General features: G+C 40.6%; 1 protein-coding gene and 1 pseudogene across 2 annotated transcripts in view; one reads left to right on the top strand and one right to left on the bottom strand.

Moving 5' to 3' along the window:
- Positions 1–12,838, bottom strand: part of KDM7A (lysine demethylase 7A) — an 82,643-nt gene extending 69,805 nt beyond the window's left edge. The window contains exon 1 of the mRNA XM_079150100.1: positions 12,541–12,838. Within this exon, the coding sequence (XP_079006226.1) occupies positions 12,541–12,734 (194 nt within the window). The 5' untranslated portion in view covers positions 12,735–12,838. The remainder of the gene's footprint in view (positions 1–12,540) is intronic.
- An 827-nt stretch (positions 12,839–13,665) lies between these two features.
- Positions 13,666–16,452, top strand: LOC306668845 (large ribosomal subunit protein eL22-like; annotated as a pseudogene). Its single transcript has 2 exons — positions 13,666–13,712; positions 16,031–16,452. The product of its transcript is annotated as a large ribosomal subunit protein eL22-like (transcript).
- The last annotated feature ends 1,802 nt before the right edge of the window (positions 16,453–18,254 follow it).

Raw genomic sequence — 18,254 nt, 5'->3', positions numbered from 1 at the left:
TGAATTTTTTTAGCATGAGTTTAGAAAAGTAATCAAATGGACATTCAAGCAAGGACTGTCAATTGAAAAAGCTTCACATCATTCTCCAAATTGAAAGTGAATACATAGAAAAGAACACTTCTTCCCTTTGTCCATCCACTCACTCTTTCCCTTCTCCCTTTCTATATAAAACCAACAGATATTAATATAATCTACTGGAGTTTCCAGAAGATGATCCCCCTGCCCCCTACCCAAATGTGCACTTTATTAATCAGAATGAGACTGTGCAGCATGAAATACATCTTAGGGAGAACCCAAAAAACAACTCAAAATTTCTCCACTTTGGGTTTCACTTTTAGAGGTGACAATTTAGAAGCAGACAATTGAGTTACCCCCAAGGAAGGTATCATCACCAATATAGCATTTATTTCCAGGAAGGTCTCAGTTCTAACACTGATTTTTGATGTATCAGAATTATCAAATAAATACAACTTAAGAGTCCTGGTAAAGAAGAATCTTACATTTGCATTGTATATTTAAGTTCATCAAATTTATGTATCAGTGTTATGTTTCCTGTCTTTGATCAATGGTCTCTTTTGAACACAAATTTTAATATGATTACAAATTTTAAAATTTTCAAAATCTATTAATGCTATAAACCTGTTTTAAGGATATGCAAATGATTACCAAAAAAAGCTAAATATATGCACAAATATATATCTATTTACATAAACATATACATATATGTGTGTGTATATATATATATATTTCATACAGTAAGAAAAAGAGAGAGAGAACCCAGTCCAAAAAAAAAAACCACACAATCAACGGAGGGCAAATCCACAAAATGGAATTTTGTGCAACTACTAAAAAGGAAGAATTTGTACATGTTAGCATAACAGCTTTACTAGATCCCCAGAAAATTTTAATAAATGAAAGATACAGAAACAGGTTTATAGTATGACCTCATCCTCTGGATGAAAACTCCAAACTTTTTACCTAATGCTGTTAATCACTGGGGGTGGGACTGCAGGAAAGAGACAAATGATTTTCACTTTTCAATCACTCTATATTGCTTGAATTTCTTCCCAGATACTTTGTTTTGTTTTGTGTTCCTAATGTTTTAATACAGGGTCTTGTGGAGTTCAAAGGATCCTCTCTCCTCATCACCCCAGTAGCTGCCATGCCCCCGTTTTTGTTGTTGTTACTTTAATGATAGGTTATGTGGTCAAATGAGACAAGAACCCTTTTATATACATCTTTCTACTTCTCTGTATAACTTAAAACTAATAAATATTATACATTTAATTTCTCTTTAAGGTAATAATAATAGAGAATGCTAATGATCTGATTAATTTTTAACTACTAATGATAAGGGTAAAACCTAGTATTTAATTCTGCCTGTCCTATATAAACTGTACAACTAGGTAAATGAAGAACAGTTGAAGGAAATTTTTCTCTTCATAGAAGTACTGCAGCTAAGAAAGAACTTTTTAATTAAAATATTATTTTCCATTACTATTTTAGCATTCATGATGGCCACAAACATGCCAAAAAAGAAACCACTGGACATTTTAAGTCTTATTAGATAGAAGACTCCATCACTCAGCTATAAATATTCTTGAAGGGAAAATCCTGAATCTAATCAACCTTCTCTAGAGTCAACTACCAATTTATAGGAAAGAAAGAAACAGGTTACAGAGTAAAGAGAAGAACATATTAAAAGACACTGTAGGGATGTAAATCAGCAATATCCAAAAACTGAAAATTTTATAGGACAAGTACTTTCTGAAGTAGACTACAAAGGGAAAAGGGAGACACAAAAGGAAAATTCACAGATCAGGGTTCTCAACAGGAACACATATGGTCATTCAGGACCAGGGCTACGGAGCGCATACTTAGCAGTATCCCTGCCCTCTACCTATTTGATGCCAGGAAAAATCACCCTTCTGCCCCAAATTAAAAATGATTCTAGATAGTGCCAAGTGCTCCCTGGAGGACAAAACTGGATACCTAAAAGCATACTATACTATTCTACTTCTGTTTGTTTGAAATTTTCTCTCAAAAGAAAAAAAAAAAAAAAAATGACCAAAGTAACATTCAGTAAATAATAAACCAGCACAGAGACAAAATCTTGAGAACTTTCATCTTAACCCCCTGTCACAAATACAGGTTTACAAAACACTCTGTGGTATGGGGGAGGAGGCAAGCAGGAAGGAGTAAAAGAAAACGCTGCATTAAGGAAATTCCTGGTCATTAATGCTTTGGGGACTCCTATTATATTCCTTTGCTTGCTCAATGTTTCTTTGTTTCTGTATGTCACTAATGTCAGTTTTGTTTTATTCTAAAAACTATCAAAGGCAATGATCTTTTTAAATTTAGATACAGGAAAATATTTTTAAATGTAGGTACAGAGCATAAACAAGGTACAATTTAAATACCCAACAGTGAATCAAGTAGTTAAAGATTATTTACCCATGAGGCTGTTATTCATAGTAGCTACTGACGAGTTACACTTAAAATTGTTATATTAACAGATCTAAAGAAAAAGGTATAGTGGTTGTCTCCACAAATGCTTAAGCAGTCTTTGATAAAATTCAGCATCCATTTATGACAAAAACACTTAAATAAATAAATACATACATACATAATACAGAAAATAAAAAGAACTTTCCTAATATGAAAAAATCAGTCCTAAAGTTAGTATCTTCTTTCATAAGGGCAGACAGGCATTTCCACTAAGATCAGGAACAGAACTATCTCGGCTGACACCCCACTCTGAACTAGTGATGTAAGCCTGTGCAATTATGTAAGAGAAATCAGAGGCAGAATAAACAAGCAAAACCACCTCTATTTGCATATGATACAAACCTCTTTTTTAAAAAAATATTTTTTAGTTATCAACAGATTTTTATTTTTCTAATTTATAAGTGGTGCTGTGAATCAAACCCAGTGCCTTACACTTACTGAGTGCTCTAGCACTGAGCTACAGCCCCAGCCCTCATTTTACTTCTGTACATGCTTTCCCAGTGGCTCAGGAGGCTGAGGCAGGAGGATCTCCAGTTCAAAGTCAGCCTCAGCAAAAGCGAGGCTTTAAGCAACTCAGTGAGACCCTGTCTCTAAATTAAATAGGACTGGGGATGTAGCTTAGTGGTCGAGTGCCCTTGAGTTCAATTCCCTGTAGTTAAAAAAAAAAAGTGATACTGGTACATGAAGGGATAAACAGGTAGAACAGATAGAAAGCATGGAATTTTTGGTGTAACACACACACATACACTTCTGGCATATCAATCATTGAGCAAATCACCAAAAAAAAAAATATGAACTTTTCAATAAACAGTGCTAGGACAACTAGATATTCATTTAGAAAACAAATAAAATTATATTTCTATTTCATTACCATATACAAGAAGAAAATCCAAATGGATCAGGATCTAAATTTAAAAAGCAAAACCATACATATATTATTGAAGAAAATGGATAAATTCTTTCTCCTTGGTGTAGAGAACAGATTGTTAATATGACTCAAAATCCAGAGTCAATTAAAATAAAAGGTTGATAATACTCTGGTTTCTCTTTGAATCATATAAATCTTTCACCTTTTACTAAAAGAAAAGACTAATAAATATGACTACATAACTATTTTTAAAAACTGTATGAGCAGGAAAAAAACTCACCATTAACAAAACCAAAAGACAAGTAAAACTGAGAGAGAATATTTAGAACACACCACAAGGGTTAATATCCCTAATATATAAAGAGCTCTTAAAAAGTAAGGAACAAAGGACCAAAAACCTGAGACAATCAGAAATGATTCTTTAAGAGGCCCTAAAACATTAAAATTGTTCAAACTCACTTATAATTAAAGAAATGCAGGTTAAAACACAGATACCATTTTTCATCCATCAAATTGGCAGAGATTTTAAAAAGGACAACACATCCCAATGGCAAGGATGTGGTGAAAGAGGCACTCTCACACACACTGTTGGTAGGAATGCAAACTAGTCCAACAATTCTGGAAGAAAATCTAGTAATCCTAATAAAACAACGCATGCAATTATCTTTTAACCAAATAATCCCACTTTAAGCAATCTACCTAAAGATATACTTCCAATAATATGAAAATACATATGCAAAGTTAATTGCAACATTGTTTGTAATTGCAAAATAAACTTCAATGCCATGTACAAGAAAGTGATCAAAGACATGGCACACCCACACAAAGGAGTACCATACAGAGATGAAGATCTCTATGAACTGATGTGAAGTGATTTCCAGTATGTACTGTTAAGTAAAAAAAGGAGCCAAGTACAAAAAAGCATTTATAACATACTATCCTTCAGGTAAAGAAAACAGATAAATACACAGGCATCTGCTCATTTGTGGGAAAAACAAACTAAAAGCACAAGGGTGAGGGTGCAGCTCAGTGGTAATGCACTTGGCCTAGCATGTGCAAGGCCCTGGGTTTAGTCCTAGCGTCACAAAAAAATTAAACAAAAAAATAAATAAATAAATAACCAAACATAAACAGGGTTCAGGAGTTGATCGTAGACTTAGCATTCATAACATCCTGGATTCAAACCCCTGAACCAAAAAATAAGTTAAAAACAACAACCAAAACAAACACACACACACACACACACACACTCTCAAACACACGTGTGATAAACCAGAAACTAAAGGGTCTAATCCCTTAAAGGTGTGAATGAGAAAGTGTGGAAAAAAGAATGAGAAAGCCATAGGAGGGATGAAGTGGGAGTGACATTTCTCATACCTTTCATAAAACATAGTTTTAAGAATCAACAATTAAAGCCAACTACAATGTGGGAAGAATCAAACTGCAATACAAACAGTAATAAACGAACCTAACTATATTAAAAGAAAAATGGCAGCACACTACAGTGGGGGAGGAGAGAATTAATCTAAGAATTATGGAAAACAGAATTCTGACTGTACAGCATATGACTAAAGACAAAAAGAACTATATAAAAATATTGTAATACCTAGAAAATTTGTTTCTCACAATGCGATGAGTTAGCAACTCTAGAATTACTTTAGGTATTCACTGGGATTCAACAAATATATTTATCGTAGATAATGAGAGTTGAGTTTCTCACTGTTGGGCAAGAAAGTTACAACAGGGGAAAAGGAAAAGGCTAAAATAAACCCTGTGCTGTTGGGCTAAAATCAAAGGTATCATTATGAAAATTTGTGGTTTTCACTATACACAGAGAGATACAGAAACAAATACAGATGTGCATTTATGTGGATGATTAATGGATTTCCTAGCTCTGTCCACTGAGAATACCTAGAAGCAATGAGCCTGCCTAGTGCCAGACAACCCTCAGATTCTAAACACTATTTTCCCATAAAAGGAATCAGAGCTCATACAAATGTGCGCATGCGCATGCGCACACACACATTATTATTAATTCACACTACAATTAATGAGGAAATTAACATTTTTATTAATAGAAAAGTAAATAAAAACTAGCATAGTGGCATACACCTGTAATCCCAGCTACTCAGGAAGCTGAAGCAGGAGGATCGCAAGTTTGAGGCCAGTGTGGGCAACTTAACAAGACTTTGTTTCAAAATAAAATAAAAAGGGTTGGAGATATAGCTCGGTTGGTGATCTAGTACTTGCCTAGTATGTGTGAAGCCTGGTTCAATCCTAACACAAGAGAAAAAAAAAAAAAAAAAAGTAAAGGATCACTACAATAATAAAATGTAACTTCCAAAAAGAACCCAAAACTTGGTAGCTAGCAGCTGTGAGATCAGCACCCGCCAGCTGTTCAAAAGCTGTGCAAATTATCTTGGAGTTGAAATTGCTAGAATCAACCAAAGCACGCTTTATAATCAAAGTGCTCTACACCTGTTCTTATTCTCAAGCCCCCACTTCAAATCTTCAAAACTAAAAGCATTCCTCCCCTTGGATGATCAGAAAGCTCAATTTCAAATCTAAGAACACAGGCTATAAGAGGACAGGAAGCAGAAATCTGTCCCGAACTAATGGTTAAAAAAACAAAGTGTTTGATGAGAAAACTCTGTCGTCCCCCATGATAAACTGTCTTAACAAAAAAAGAAGTTGAGAAGTTCAATAAATGGACATTTTGTTTTCTTATGGACAGATATGTCATAACTGACATATGTCATATGTCAGTTTATAATATTAACAATAAAAGATGTAATCATTTAAGAACAGATGTCTATAAAACAAATTTTTTAAATAATTCTAACTCCCAACTAATTTTTAAAATATCAAAATACACTCTAATAAGAAATCCCTTTATAACAAAAATGAAAGTGAAGTTAAATCAGAAAACATTCCAAATAAGTACTACATAAAATTCTGTCCCTAAAGCAGTTACATATTTTTAGATATTTATACTGAAGAACATAATTTTTTTAAAGGAACTAAAAAAGTAAGAGGTTGCCAGGCACGGTGGCACAGGCCTATAATCTCAGCAACTTGGGAGGCTGAGGCAGGATCACGAGTTCAAAGACAACCTCAGCAACTTAATGAGGCCCTAAGCAACTTAGCAAGACCCTGTCTCAAAATAAACATAAAAAGGGCTGGGGATGTAGCCGAGGGGCTAGGTGCCCCTGGGTCAATCCATCCCCCCACCCCACCCCCTGCCAAAAAAAAAAGGCCAGAAGTTTATAGACATCTCTCCCCTGGAACTCTGTCAAATGTGTTCTATCTGCACACCCTCAAGACAAAAACAAACCACTTACATCTAATGTTTTCCTGAGGCTGGGTACTACCCAGGAGCAGAGGACACCCAGGACAGCTACTAGATGAGCCATGAGCTCTGCAGTTAGTCATTCCAATGCTCTCTCACCTTCTTCTAGCTTTGCAGCTCTGGGAAAGTTACTGAACTCTCTAACCCTCAGTTTCCTCATCTGTAAAACGGGATAATTATGACATTTATATAACAAGGTAAATGTGAGAATTAGATGAGTTAATTAAACATGTAATGTAATTTGAACAGCGCCTAGCACTCAGTAAAACATTTGCTAAGTGTTCAAGTGAGTTTCTATGGTTCTATAGGGTAAGTACCTAAGAAACTCCCACCTAAATTCTTCAGTTCATGAATTAAGTCCTTTATTCATTCAAGTTACAGAAATAAATACTAACATAAGACCTTTGTAAGTTACCAAAACCTACTAGAACATTTCAAAGCACCTGTCACCTGGATTATTACAACAGCCTTCTTACTGGTCTCCCTGCCTTCACCTTTGCCTTCCCTCAGTCTATTCTCCAAGCAGCCAGAGTCAGCTTGAGATGCTGTGCATACTAGGCAAGCACTCTACCACTGAGCTATGCCCCCAAACCAAGACTGATACTTTTAAAGATTGTGTCAACTCAGTTACTTCTCCACTCAGATCAAACCATTTACTCAGAGTAAAATCCAAAATACTAGTTCTGGCCTGTGAGACCCAACAATGAGCCCCATGTCCCTCCACATGAGTGTTCTTGTTCTTCCTATAAAATGACAAGCATGGCTCTCCCTCAGGACACTGAGCTTCTTTCTCCTCTGGCCTGGCATTCTTGAGCTCAAATGTCTCCTCAAGGCCTTCCCTAATCACACCATATGAAAGCAGCATCAGTACCACTCTGTCTCCCTCTGTTTCCAGCTCATTTTTTCTTCACAGCACTCTGCACTCATTTGCCATATGCATTTGTTTACCTCTTTCCCCCTGATAGAATGTTACCAGAGAGAGAGCACTTTGTTCAGCTTATCAATAAATTCCTAGCACCAAGAGAAGAACCTGGTATACTACAAACTAGACCGAAGTCAACATCATACTTAATGATAAAACACAAGAACAAAAAAAACAAAATTACAAAATAATACACATCAACTCCCAAATTGGCAATTTTTTAGTTTTTAAAACTTTTTGGTTGAAAAATAAAGAACTTTTAGTGTGCTGGAGTTGTAGCTCAGTGGTAGAGCATTTGCCTAGCAAGTGTGAGGCACTGGGTTCGATTCTCAGCACCGTGAATATATAGATAAAATAAAGGTCCAACAACAACTTAAAAAAGTATTTCAAAATATACATATATGAAAACTTTTTAGTGATTGAAGTATACTTTAAACATTAAAAGTTTTCTTTTTAAATTTTCAGTGCACAAACAACTCAGATTTTCAGATCCATACACAGGTAACCACACCCAAGAGGAAGATACAAAACATTCTCTGTATCTGAGAAGTTCCCTCTCAGCATATATTCACCCCAGAAAAGGTAAACACTGTAGTTTCTGTCCTCCAATTATGCCTGTCCTTGAACTTCACAAAAATGAAATCAAACAGTATACTCCTTTGTGTCTAGCTTCTTCTGTTTCATTTTACATCTATGACATTCATCCACATTAGTGTGTACATCAATAGTCATTCTTTTTTATTGCTGAGTAGCATTCCACTTTATGAATATATTAAAATTTATCCAAACTACTATTGGTGATATCTCTGTTGTTCCAGTTTGGGGATTACTATGAATAGTTTTGGATACTTCTTTTGGTGAAAATATCCACTTATCTACAGATTGGTAAAATTTCTGTTTGTTTTGAGAGGTAAAATGAATAACACCTTAGACTGGTGAGGATGCAGGGAACTAGAAGGTGGGCGCTGCTGATGAGAATATAAATTGGAATAACCTTTCTAGACGACAATCTGGTAATAAGACACAAAAAGTCTAAAAACACCTGTACCTTCTGACCAAAAATTCTAGCTCAAGGAAAACTCTTACTGAGAACTTACACATGCCAGGTCTTCTAAGTGTCTCACGTGTATTAACTAACTGGTTTACTCTACAGAAATAGAGATGTCCACAATAATTTCTTAAAACCCTGTCAATCATATCATTAACAAATACAAGAAAGTAGTAAAGCAAATGTTAAAAGGGGAATGATTTTCAAATATATAGTACTTTCATGGAATTAAACACTATACTACCACTAAAAATGCTTTCAAAGAACATTAAAGACAGGGGGAAAGTACATATTAACAGAAAAGTTAGGTAACAGAATGCATAAAACAAAGACCAATTATTTTAAAAAAGAATATACATGCCAGGCACAATGCAACATGCCAGGTATAGTGCTACATGCCTATAATTCTAGCTATTCAAGAGGTTGAGGCAGGAGAATTGCAAGTTCAAGAACAGCCTGGGCAACTTAGACTGTCTTAAAATAAAAAATAAAAAGGATTGGGGATGAGATCAGTGTAAAGTGTCCCTGAATTCAATCTGGGTGGGGTGAGGGGGGAATATACCTAGAAACATATCTCAAATGTTAAAAATAGAGATTATCTCTGGAAGACATGGCATTTTTTTATTACTTTCCAACAAAAGTAAAATATAAAAATATGAGATTTTAAAAGCTAATAAAATGTTTGACTATAATGGGAACACAAAAGATATTCTAAGTCAATTTACTTAGTGCAGTGATGCAGTTTTTCTTGGGATGATATCAAAGTGCTATGGAAATTAGATTCATGGAGCCTAGAGATTAGAGGGTGAGGCATTATCTGGAAGAACCTCATTGTGCTACTTCCACCCAGGACTTGGAAAAGAAGAACTTGATCTCTAGGTTTGAAGGAACTTTCCCAGGAAAATTCTGCTAATTCCTCAGCTCACTGCCCCTAGGGTAGCAATTACACACTGTACCCTACCTGGTGAGTGTTCTTTTTTCCACTCCTTTGCAAAAAGATCTGGGTAGACTAAGGATGGGAATTCCTGAACACCAAGAATGAAACCTCAGACCTGGAGGCAGCTGTTCCATTCCCCCTGCGGCCTTATGAAAAAGCATCAAGGAAGGAACTTTCTTCCATCAGAAGAAATTAGGACAACTTTTCAGATTTCTGAGTATCAGAAACTCCACGTAGAATAAACCAAAATTTATATTGATTCACTGACTCCCCAAATTTAAAAAAGTTCTTTTATTTAAAGAAATAAAGCTATCAAAAATCACCCAGGTAAAGGCAATTCTGTGTATCCAACTTCCTACTCCCCTTCTTTCTCCTCTGCTGATGGATCACTTCTGTAAACCACAGGAAACCTGAGCATAGGTATTAAAGATATACTTTCATCCTGTAAGGGCCAAATCTCATATATTTGCTTAAATTAATATATAAGGAAGAGTCTGATGTGTTAAAAAAAATCACTCATTTCATGGTACACTAAACATTGGAGTAAATACTGAGCCCAGGAAAAATATATAGATCCTAAATTACCAATAGTTTAATTCATTAGTTTTTTTAATTCTTCAGAATTAAACTTACTAAAAAAATACTCCATTTGTAGGGCAGAAATATCACTATATTTTCTAACTTTCAACATCTGAATCACATTAAAGTTTCAATTACTGGTGGTCATAAAAACCTTGGGCTCAAAATGTACTATTTGAGTCACTTTCACAGACATGAAGTCACACACATGACAAAGCAGAGAGGACACCTGTTTTGGCCTGTGTCTCATTCACATATGCCCTCTTTATTTCCTCTTCAATTTCTCCTGTTTACAAATGTGTACTTATGCATGTAACAAAAATCCTGTAGAAAATACCTGTGGCTTGTTTGGATATAGTATTAAGTTAACTAAATTAGGATTTTAAAAAGTCTAGTCTAAAATTTACTACCCATCATATCTCTATATTGCATAATGGAATAAGTTTCTTGTGCAGCTTAAAGGGCCTCAATCTCATAAAATAGTTCCTTGAAAACAAACATTTACATAATCACTATGGATTCTGATTCTTATTCTATACAGAACTTAAATGTTTGGATTATTCTCTATTCTGGTTGCTTAGAATATTTTACTGGAACAAAGGATATAGTGATAGAACTGGAAAGATTTGGTATCTTGAAATTTCACTTTTATATATAATAAATATATAGGAAAGCATCAGTTTAAACTAAAAAAATACGGATACTTTATTCTTAATTACAAGTGGCAAGACTGCAATAATATTCCTCAATCGTTTATCAGATTAATCAAGACTACCTTTATACAAAATGAGGATGCTGCCCTTCTTATAAAGTGGTAATGTGTTGTCTTGTTTTCAAGCCAGAATCTTCTAACCTGAAAATTGCTAAACTAAGTGGTATTTCAAAATTAAGTTGAACTATACCTAGAACTCAACACTGAAAAGAACCCTGTAATTTAAATGGTTTTCTCTCGCCGGACCAGTAGAGGGAGACTAAGACATCTGGCCTGGTCGTGCACTGTTTCTGTAAAATTGGGGAGGGGGGAAGCGGAGGCTGTATTTAAATGTCCTGCTGTCAATCAAAGGACACTTCCTACAATCACAGTCACCATAACAGCTACTACTCGCGAGCGTGCTCTCGCCAAGATACACCACCCAACGGTGCCCAAGAAACCGGCTTCACCTAAAGGTGACCGCAGGCTTTGCCACAACACCCAAATAAGGACTTTGGGAGCCCAACCCCAACTAGTTTCTTTGTTTAAATGCCTACGAATCCTCCCACGCCGGAGTCAAGAGGCTGTGGCGCCGCCCTTTATTAGCCTCACACTTTGATTACAAAACACACGAGTCGGCGGCCTGGCTGCGGAGGCGGCCCGAGCTCTCACAAACGTCAAACCCGCGGCGCGGCGCAATCAGAGGGCAACGTCCGCCACCGCCGCCGCAGCCGCCCCAAAGTTGGACGCCCCGGCGCCCCGGCCGCCGCCGCGGGCCGTCCTGGTGTCGCCGGCCCGCGGATGACGGCAACTGCACTCTTTGTAAAGTTTGAGCCGCGGCGCGAGGGCGACGCGGGGGGTCGGGAGGAGCTGTCCCTCCGGCCCGCGCCCACTCCCTCCGCCCACCCCCGGCGGCAGGGGGTGTGTTGCAGGGTGGCCGTCCCGGAGCCGACCTGCCGCCGCGGCCCGGGCCCCGCGCCGCACCTCGCAGGTCCCCGAGAGTGCCGCAACTGTTGCTCTGTTTACTCGCCCGGCCCCGCCGCGCCGCTCCCGCCGCCCCGTCCCGCCGCCCGACGGCCGGGGAAGTTTGATAAAGACGGAAAGGGGGCGCGACGCGACGGGACCCGCGGCAGGGACACGCGCGGCCAGAGCGAGCGCGGCCGCCCGGAAGCAAGGCAGGCGCGGCGGCCGACCGGGCAGGCGGCCGGGCGGCCGGCGAGTCGGGCCGGAGCCCCGGGCGCAGCGGGGCGGGGCGGCGGCGGCCCGGGCGGCGGCGGGCGAGGGGCTCCCGGCCCTACCGGCGCCCCGCCACCGTCCCCGCCGCGCCGCCCCGAGCGTCCCCTCGGCCCGGGTCCCCCCTGCCAACTTCTCCGCCGGCCCCCTTTGTTCCTGTTTGTTGTGGCGACTCTTCGCCCGGGCCGGGCGAGCCCACCGGCTCCCCTCGGCAGCCTGCCCGGCGCCCGCCGAGCGCGGGGCCCCGCGCGCCCCTCCACCCGGCCTGAGGGCTCGGCGCCGGGGCCGCAGGGCGCGGGGCAAGGCGCGGCGGCCGGGCCGGAGGGAGGCGCGGCCGGCCGGCCGGCGGCGGCAGCAGCTGGTCGGTGGCCGGCGGCGGCGACGGGGCTGAGGGGGTTTATTTACCTGCCGTGGAACCAGTCCTTGCAGATATCGCACTCGATCATGAAGCGGTTCACGTCGTACGGCTGCCGGCACACACAGTACACGGGCGGGGGCGGCGGGGCCGCCGAGGCCCGACCCGGAGCCGCCACCGACACGGCTGCCGCGGCGGCTCCAGCTGCTGCTCCCGCGGCCACCGCCGCCGCCGCTCCGGCCATCTTTAAAAAACACACACACGCTCGCTCGCTGCTCCGCTCGCCGACTGGAGCGAGCGCAGCCGCCAGCCAGCGCCGCCTCCTGCAGCAGCAGGAGCAGCAGCCGCGGCGGCGGCGGCGGCGGCGGCGGCGGCGGCGTCCTGGGCGCCTTAGTGCGCGCGCGCGCGAGGCCGCGGCGGCGGGGGTGTGGGCGGCGCGCGCGACGCGCGAGGCCGGCCCGGCCGCTTCCGGCGCTCGGCGCGGGGCCGTGCGTCTCGCGCACGTCGTCTCCTAGCGGCGCGCGCTCCCTACTCGCTCCGCGACGGCCTGGAGGAGCGATCCACTGAAGGGCTCCGGGGCCAGAGAGGCGGAGGCGCCGTCAGGACACGCGCAGCGGCGTCGGGAGCGCGACCTCGGACGGAGGAGGACGGCGGGCGCGTGCGAGGCGCCGGCTTCGTTATTTCTGAGTGGAAGCCGAGGTCCGGGGAAGTTCTGCCGAGTGAAGAAGGGCAGATGTTGCGTCTCTGTTCTGAGATCCGAAGCTGGGAAGTTTCGGCCCGCCTGGGTCGCCTCCGACTGGGCGAGAATCTGAAGTCAGTTAGCGGCCGCCCAGCGATGATGGGAGATGCCGCCCCGCGGGGGCCCAGCCGCGGCGACTCGCCGAGCGAGAGTCGTGTCCCCCGAAGTGGAGGAACGCGCGGTGCAGTCCCAACTGCGGAAACGTCGTGCCCGAATTCCCCGCGAGCAGCCAGGAAATCCGAGTGTCGATAGAGCCACCGTTGGGTGGAGGAGGGTTGTTCCCAAGAGGAATTCATTAATGTCTGTCACCGAGGGGACCAGCCTTGACACGGGGTTGTTGGAGAAAGGAATGGAGAAGAACCTTCGTGTTTGTGAATAACCTGGCAACTTGAGATGCTTACAATTCCCAACTGGGAAGGTAGGCGTAAAATTCGAAATGACTTTTCCCTGGGAAGAGAAATATTACAAAAAGCGGATCATGCAGTGCTTAGTGCATCATGGGCCATTGATAAATATTTTTGAATGAAGGATGCAATTGAGAGCCAAATGTAAGATGATAAAACTGAAGGATAAAAGCAGTTAAGCGCCGGGGGTGGGGGGTGGCCTAGGGTGGAATAGAGGTACTTTGGTTTAGACAGAGGGGAGTGAAGGGAGGGGAAGGGGTGTGGGGTAGCACGGATAGTAGAATGAATCGGACATTATTACCCTATGTGCATATTCGATTACAGGACCATTGTCATTCTGCATCATGTACAACCAGAAGAATGAGAAGTTACACTCCATTTATGTACCATTTATGTATGATGTGTCAAAATGCATTCTACTGTCATGTATAACTAGAACAACAAAAAAGCATTTAACAGATACCGAACAGACAAAGATTGCCTTGGAAGCACAACTCAGAATTGGAAGGGATGCTAAGGACTTTTGAATGGAATAGTTGTGCTGAATTTCTGTAGGCCTATCAGTAGGGAAAGCCCTACAGCTGCCTAGGTAATTTTTGTTAGGAAAGTACGAGGGTGGTCCATCTCACTCCTCCAGGCAAACACTAATCTATTCCCACCTCCTTTTTGTAGTTAGGTTAAGCAAGTAACTTGACTACAGTCTTACAGACACTTCAATTCTTTTTCTACCGCACCACGGTTTGTCACATGTATCATTGCAGGAAAAGAAAAACCCAGAATTCATAATTGAATTAGTTTGAAACATTTCTACTGAAGAAAAAAGAAAAGTACTGTAATGTTTGCATATGGTCAGAGATACTATGGATTGGTGGAGCGGAAAGAGCCCTGCATTATATTCATCCAGAGCCTGCTTTATATAGGATGTGTGACTCTGGGAAGCCACTTAATTCCTCTTGAACTAGATCCCTGAAGATCTGTTAAAAGAAAGATTATGGATAATTATTACTTCCCTAATTACTTCACTGATGTTTTACAAGAAGCAAAAGAGAATGTATTTTTAAATATATGTTGTAGAGGGTGTGTGCTGTCAGGGAACAGCACAGCATCATCAGTGAAGAGGTATGTCAAGCTATGGTAGTCTGAGGTGTGCATCCATGAACCAAAATGCCTGGTGTGAGGTGTTCTCTGGAGGCTTCCTGGCAGCATGGAGGGGCAGTGGTCTGTAGAGGGCAGCTGAGCAGAGCAGGAGGCAGCTGCAGCCAGAGCATGGTCATGTAGAGAGGATTGATCAAGTACTTGAATATATTAAGGAAAATAGCCAGATTTCTCATTGCTGAGGAAGGGAATTGCAAATACAGAAAGAGAAAACTAGAAAACCTTTTGATGAACTAGGAATGGAGGTATCAATCTATTTGTAGAAATAGGTATAGGTATATAAGTACATATAATCTCCTGAGAGGATCCAGGAGCCAGTGACTCCACAAAACAGTGAGTACAACTAGCCCAGATCTTGGCTTCTAAGTACCATTCTCCAATTTTCTTCTTGACAAAATAGTTGATTCCAGAACTGAAGAAGTGAAGACACCTGAAGCCTCTCGTTGTACTAGATAGAAGAACACGCTCAAAGAATATGGGGCATGTCAGAAGGACACGGGCCAGCTTTTAAGTGGCCAACTTGGGAACAAATGAGCTTAAATATTTATATAGTATTACAACCCATTGGCTAGTATAAGAAAGCATACAGATGTGAATTCATACATAAATTAGAAGTTTGATAAGGATTGGGATATTTACATAGTTTCAACATACCTCCCCACATAATTCTTAATAATTACAGGGGGAACTACAGTAAATCTACAGTGTGAAGAACCAGACACCATCTTAAGTGGTGAAGTGCTATCAAAATGGGACAATCACATTCCATCTGATGGAAAAATACTAGCAACCCTCCTCTGCATTTCTACCCACTCTACTTAATTGAGCCTCCAGTTTCAAAATGCAGCTCGTTTTAGAGGTACATGAAGAGAGCAATGAAGAATATAAACACTGTAAGGTATACAAATCTATAAAGAAAGGTTAAAGAGATTGTAAACACAAGTATTTGACCTTGAGAAGAAAGGGATAAAGACTACAATTCTGGATAATGCTAAAATTTTAGTGGCAAGCCCCATATATCATAATTAAGCACACGGGTTTGGATTCCACAACCTATTATCTCTGCAACAACATATGCTTGGGTTTTAGTTTTTTCATTTTAGTGGGGATGATAATAATATTTGCCTCACAGAGTTACGTGCTTTAAATGAGATAAATTGGTGCGCACAGTTCTTAGCATATCATAAGCCATATAGCTGCTAACTATAGTTATGAATAATCATTTTTACTTGTTTATTAAAGAAGACTAAAGACCCTTTCTGCCTCTGCTGCTGCCTTGGCACCTGTGAAAAAACTTGTGGCAAAGGGGAGAAAAAAAGAAACATGTTCTGAAGTTCACCCTTAACTGCACCCATACTGCAGAAGATAGAATCATGGGCACTATCAATTTTGAGCAGTTTCTCCAAGAGAGAATTGAACTCCAAGAGAGAAAAGCTGGGAATCTTCATGGAGCAGTGTGACTGTCAAAAAGAGCAAGACCAAGATCATTGTAACATCTGAGGTGAGTTTTTCCAAAAGGTATTTGAAATATTTCACCAAAAAAAAAAAAAAAAATTGAAGAATAGTCTACATGACTGGTTGCATGTAGTCACAAACAGCATAGTTATGAATTATGTTACCTCCAAATTAACCAGGATGAAAAAGAGGAGGGAGATGAGGATTAAAACTCTTTTATCTGAAATATTTTGTATGAGGTTTTTGAATAAAACTTGGGAATCAAAAAAGACTGAGGACAGCTTAGAAAGTTAGGATAAAGACTAGGGAAGCATTATCCCAAAATTAGAGGGAGAGAGAATTTAAGAAAGAAAATATTTTGCAGAAAGGCACCCAGATCCATGCCAGTGTTAATTGACAATGACTATGGGATTTCCTCTGCCTTTCTCCTTTGTGAGTACTCCAATGGATCTCTTTCCACATCAGATCTAAGCTATTTTATGTGTTTGATTTTAATACTCTGCTTGTCCCTAAAACCTCATTTCTTCAACAAGGAATTTTTTGTTTCAACCTAGAAATTCTGCTTCCTGTCACTACCAATACTTGTCTCCTCTATAACCATGTCTGCTGTTCTCTTCCCTTCCTTGGAAAACAAACTTTCAGAATAATACATTGAATCATTGGCAAGCATTGTGGTTTGGATCTTAAATGTCCCCAAAGTCCCATATCTGAAAGGTGTGGTCACCAGCTTGTGGTGCTAGTGGGAGACAATGGAATCTTTACAAGACCAGACCTAGTTGGAGGAAGTCTGGTCATTAAAGATGTGCCCTAGAAGGGGACACTAGAACCCTGGCCCCTTTCCCCCTCTGCTTCCTGGCCTCCATGAGGTGAACAGGTTTCCTCTGCCATGATTTACTGCCTTGCCACAGGCCCTAAAGCATCAGGCCTACTATGGACTGAAAGTGTGAACCAAAATAAACCTTATAAGTTGATTGTCTCAGGTATCTTGATATAGTAATAGAAAACTAACACAACATGCATTAAATGATAAGTGATTTGCTTTTGTATAGCACTTTATACTACTTGATCCTCATAATAGCCTGTTCATCATGTTAACCAGAGGAAACAGCCTGCCTACAGTTGTACAGGAAAAAAAACTAGGAATTTTTAATTATACTGAGCTGAAGGTAAGAGGATAATGTCTAGATTGAAAACATCACCCAGGGAGAATACATCTTAGAAGAGGAAGAATTGCATTGGTGCTGGAAAAGGAGAGCAGAGTCCCAGAGGAGAAAGCAGGACCAAAAACTCAAAATTCAGCAGCTTCATTGATGGTCCACCTGATTGTCTTTGCTTCTACCTAAGAGAAGATAAAAATTTTACACTAACGTCTCAAGGTGAGATATTATTAAAAAACAGTTATGAGAAAGTAATATAGATGAAGACAAAGTCAATAAATGACATTAGTAAGGAAAGTGAATAAAATACGTAGCCTGGCATTATACACCTCAGTAGAAGGTTCAGGCCATCACTTACAAAGAATTCTTTACCAAAAATGTCTAACCTGGATGCAACTGATCCTTTAGACTTAACTTCCACTTTATAGGAAATTCAGGAGCAAGGGCAACAAGTTGTATGAAACCACAAGGAAATAAGACAAATCCAAAATGTGAAATAGTCCACAAGACTTCACGTGTCTTTTCAAAAGTTGGATGTGTGTGTGCACATACACATGCACAGAAACTCATACATGATAAGCACATTAAAGTTGTTAACAACAACCAAAAAGACAGGAGAGGAGAGGAACAATCTTCTAAATAAGTCCCAAGAAACAAACACAATTCATGATCCTGATTCTAAAAAAAACTCTACTATTAAAAACAATTTGGGGGATACTTGAAAATTTTTAATATAACTGGAATTAGGTAGTATTAAGGAAATATTCTTTGGTGGGATACAGTATTATGGTTTTATTTTTAGGAAATGCGTGCTAAGGTTTTTAAAGGGGAAGCATGATGTTAGTGCTTGCTTT

This window comes from Sciurus vulgaris (assembly GCF_902686455.1).
Source record: "Sciurus vulgaris genome assembly, chromosome: 8".
NCBI classification, from domain to species: Eukaryota; Metazoa; Chordata; class Mammalia; order Rodentia; family Sciuridae; genus Sciurus; species Sciurus vulgaris.
Note: the sequence above shows the minus strand (reverse complement) of the source record. Positions and strands in the feature narration are given on the sequence as shown.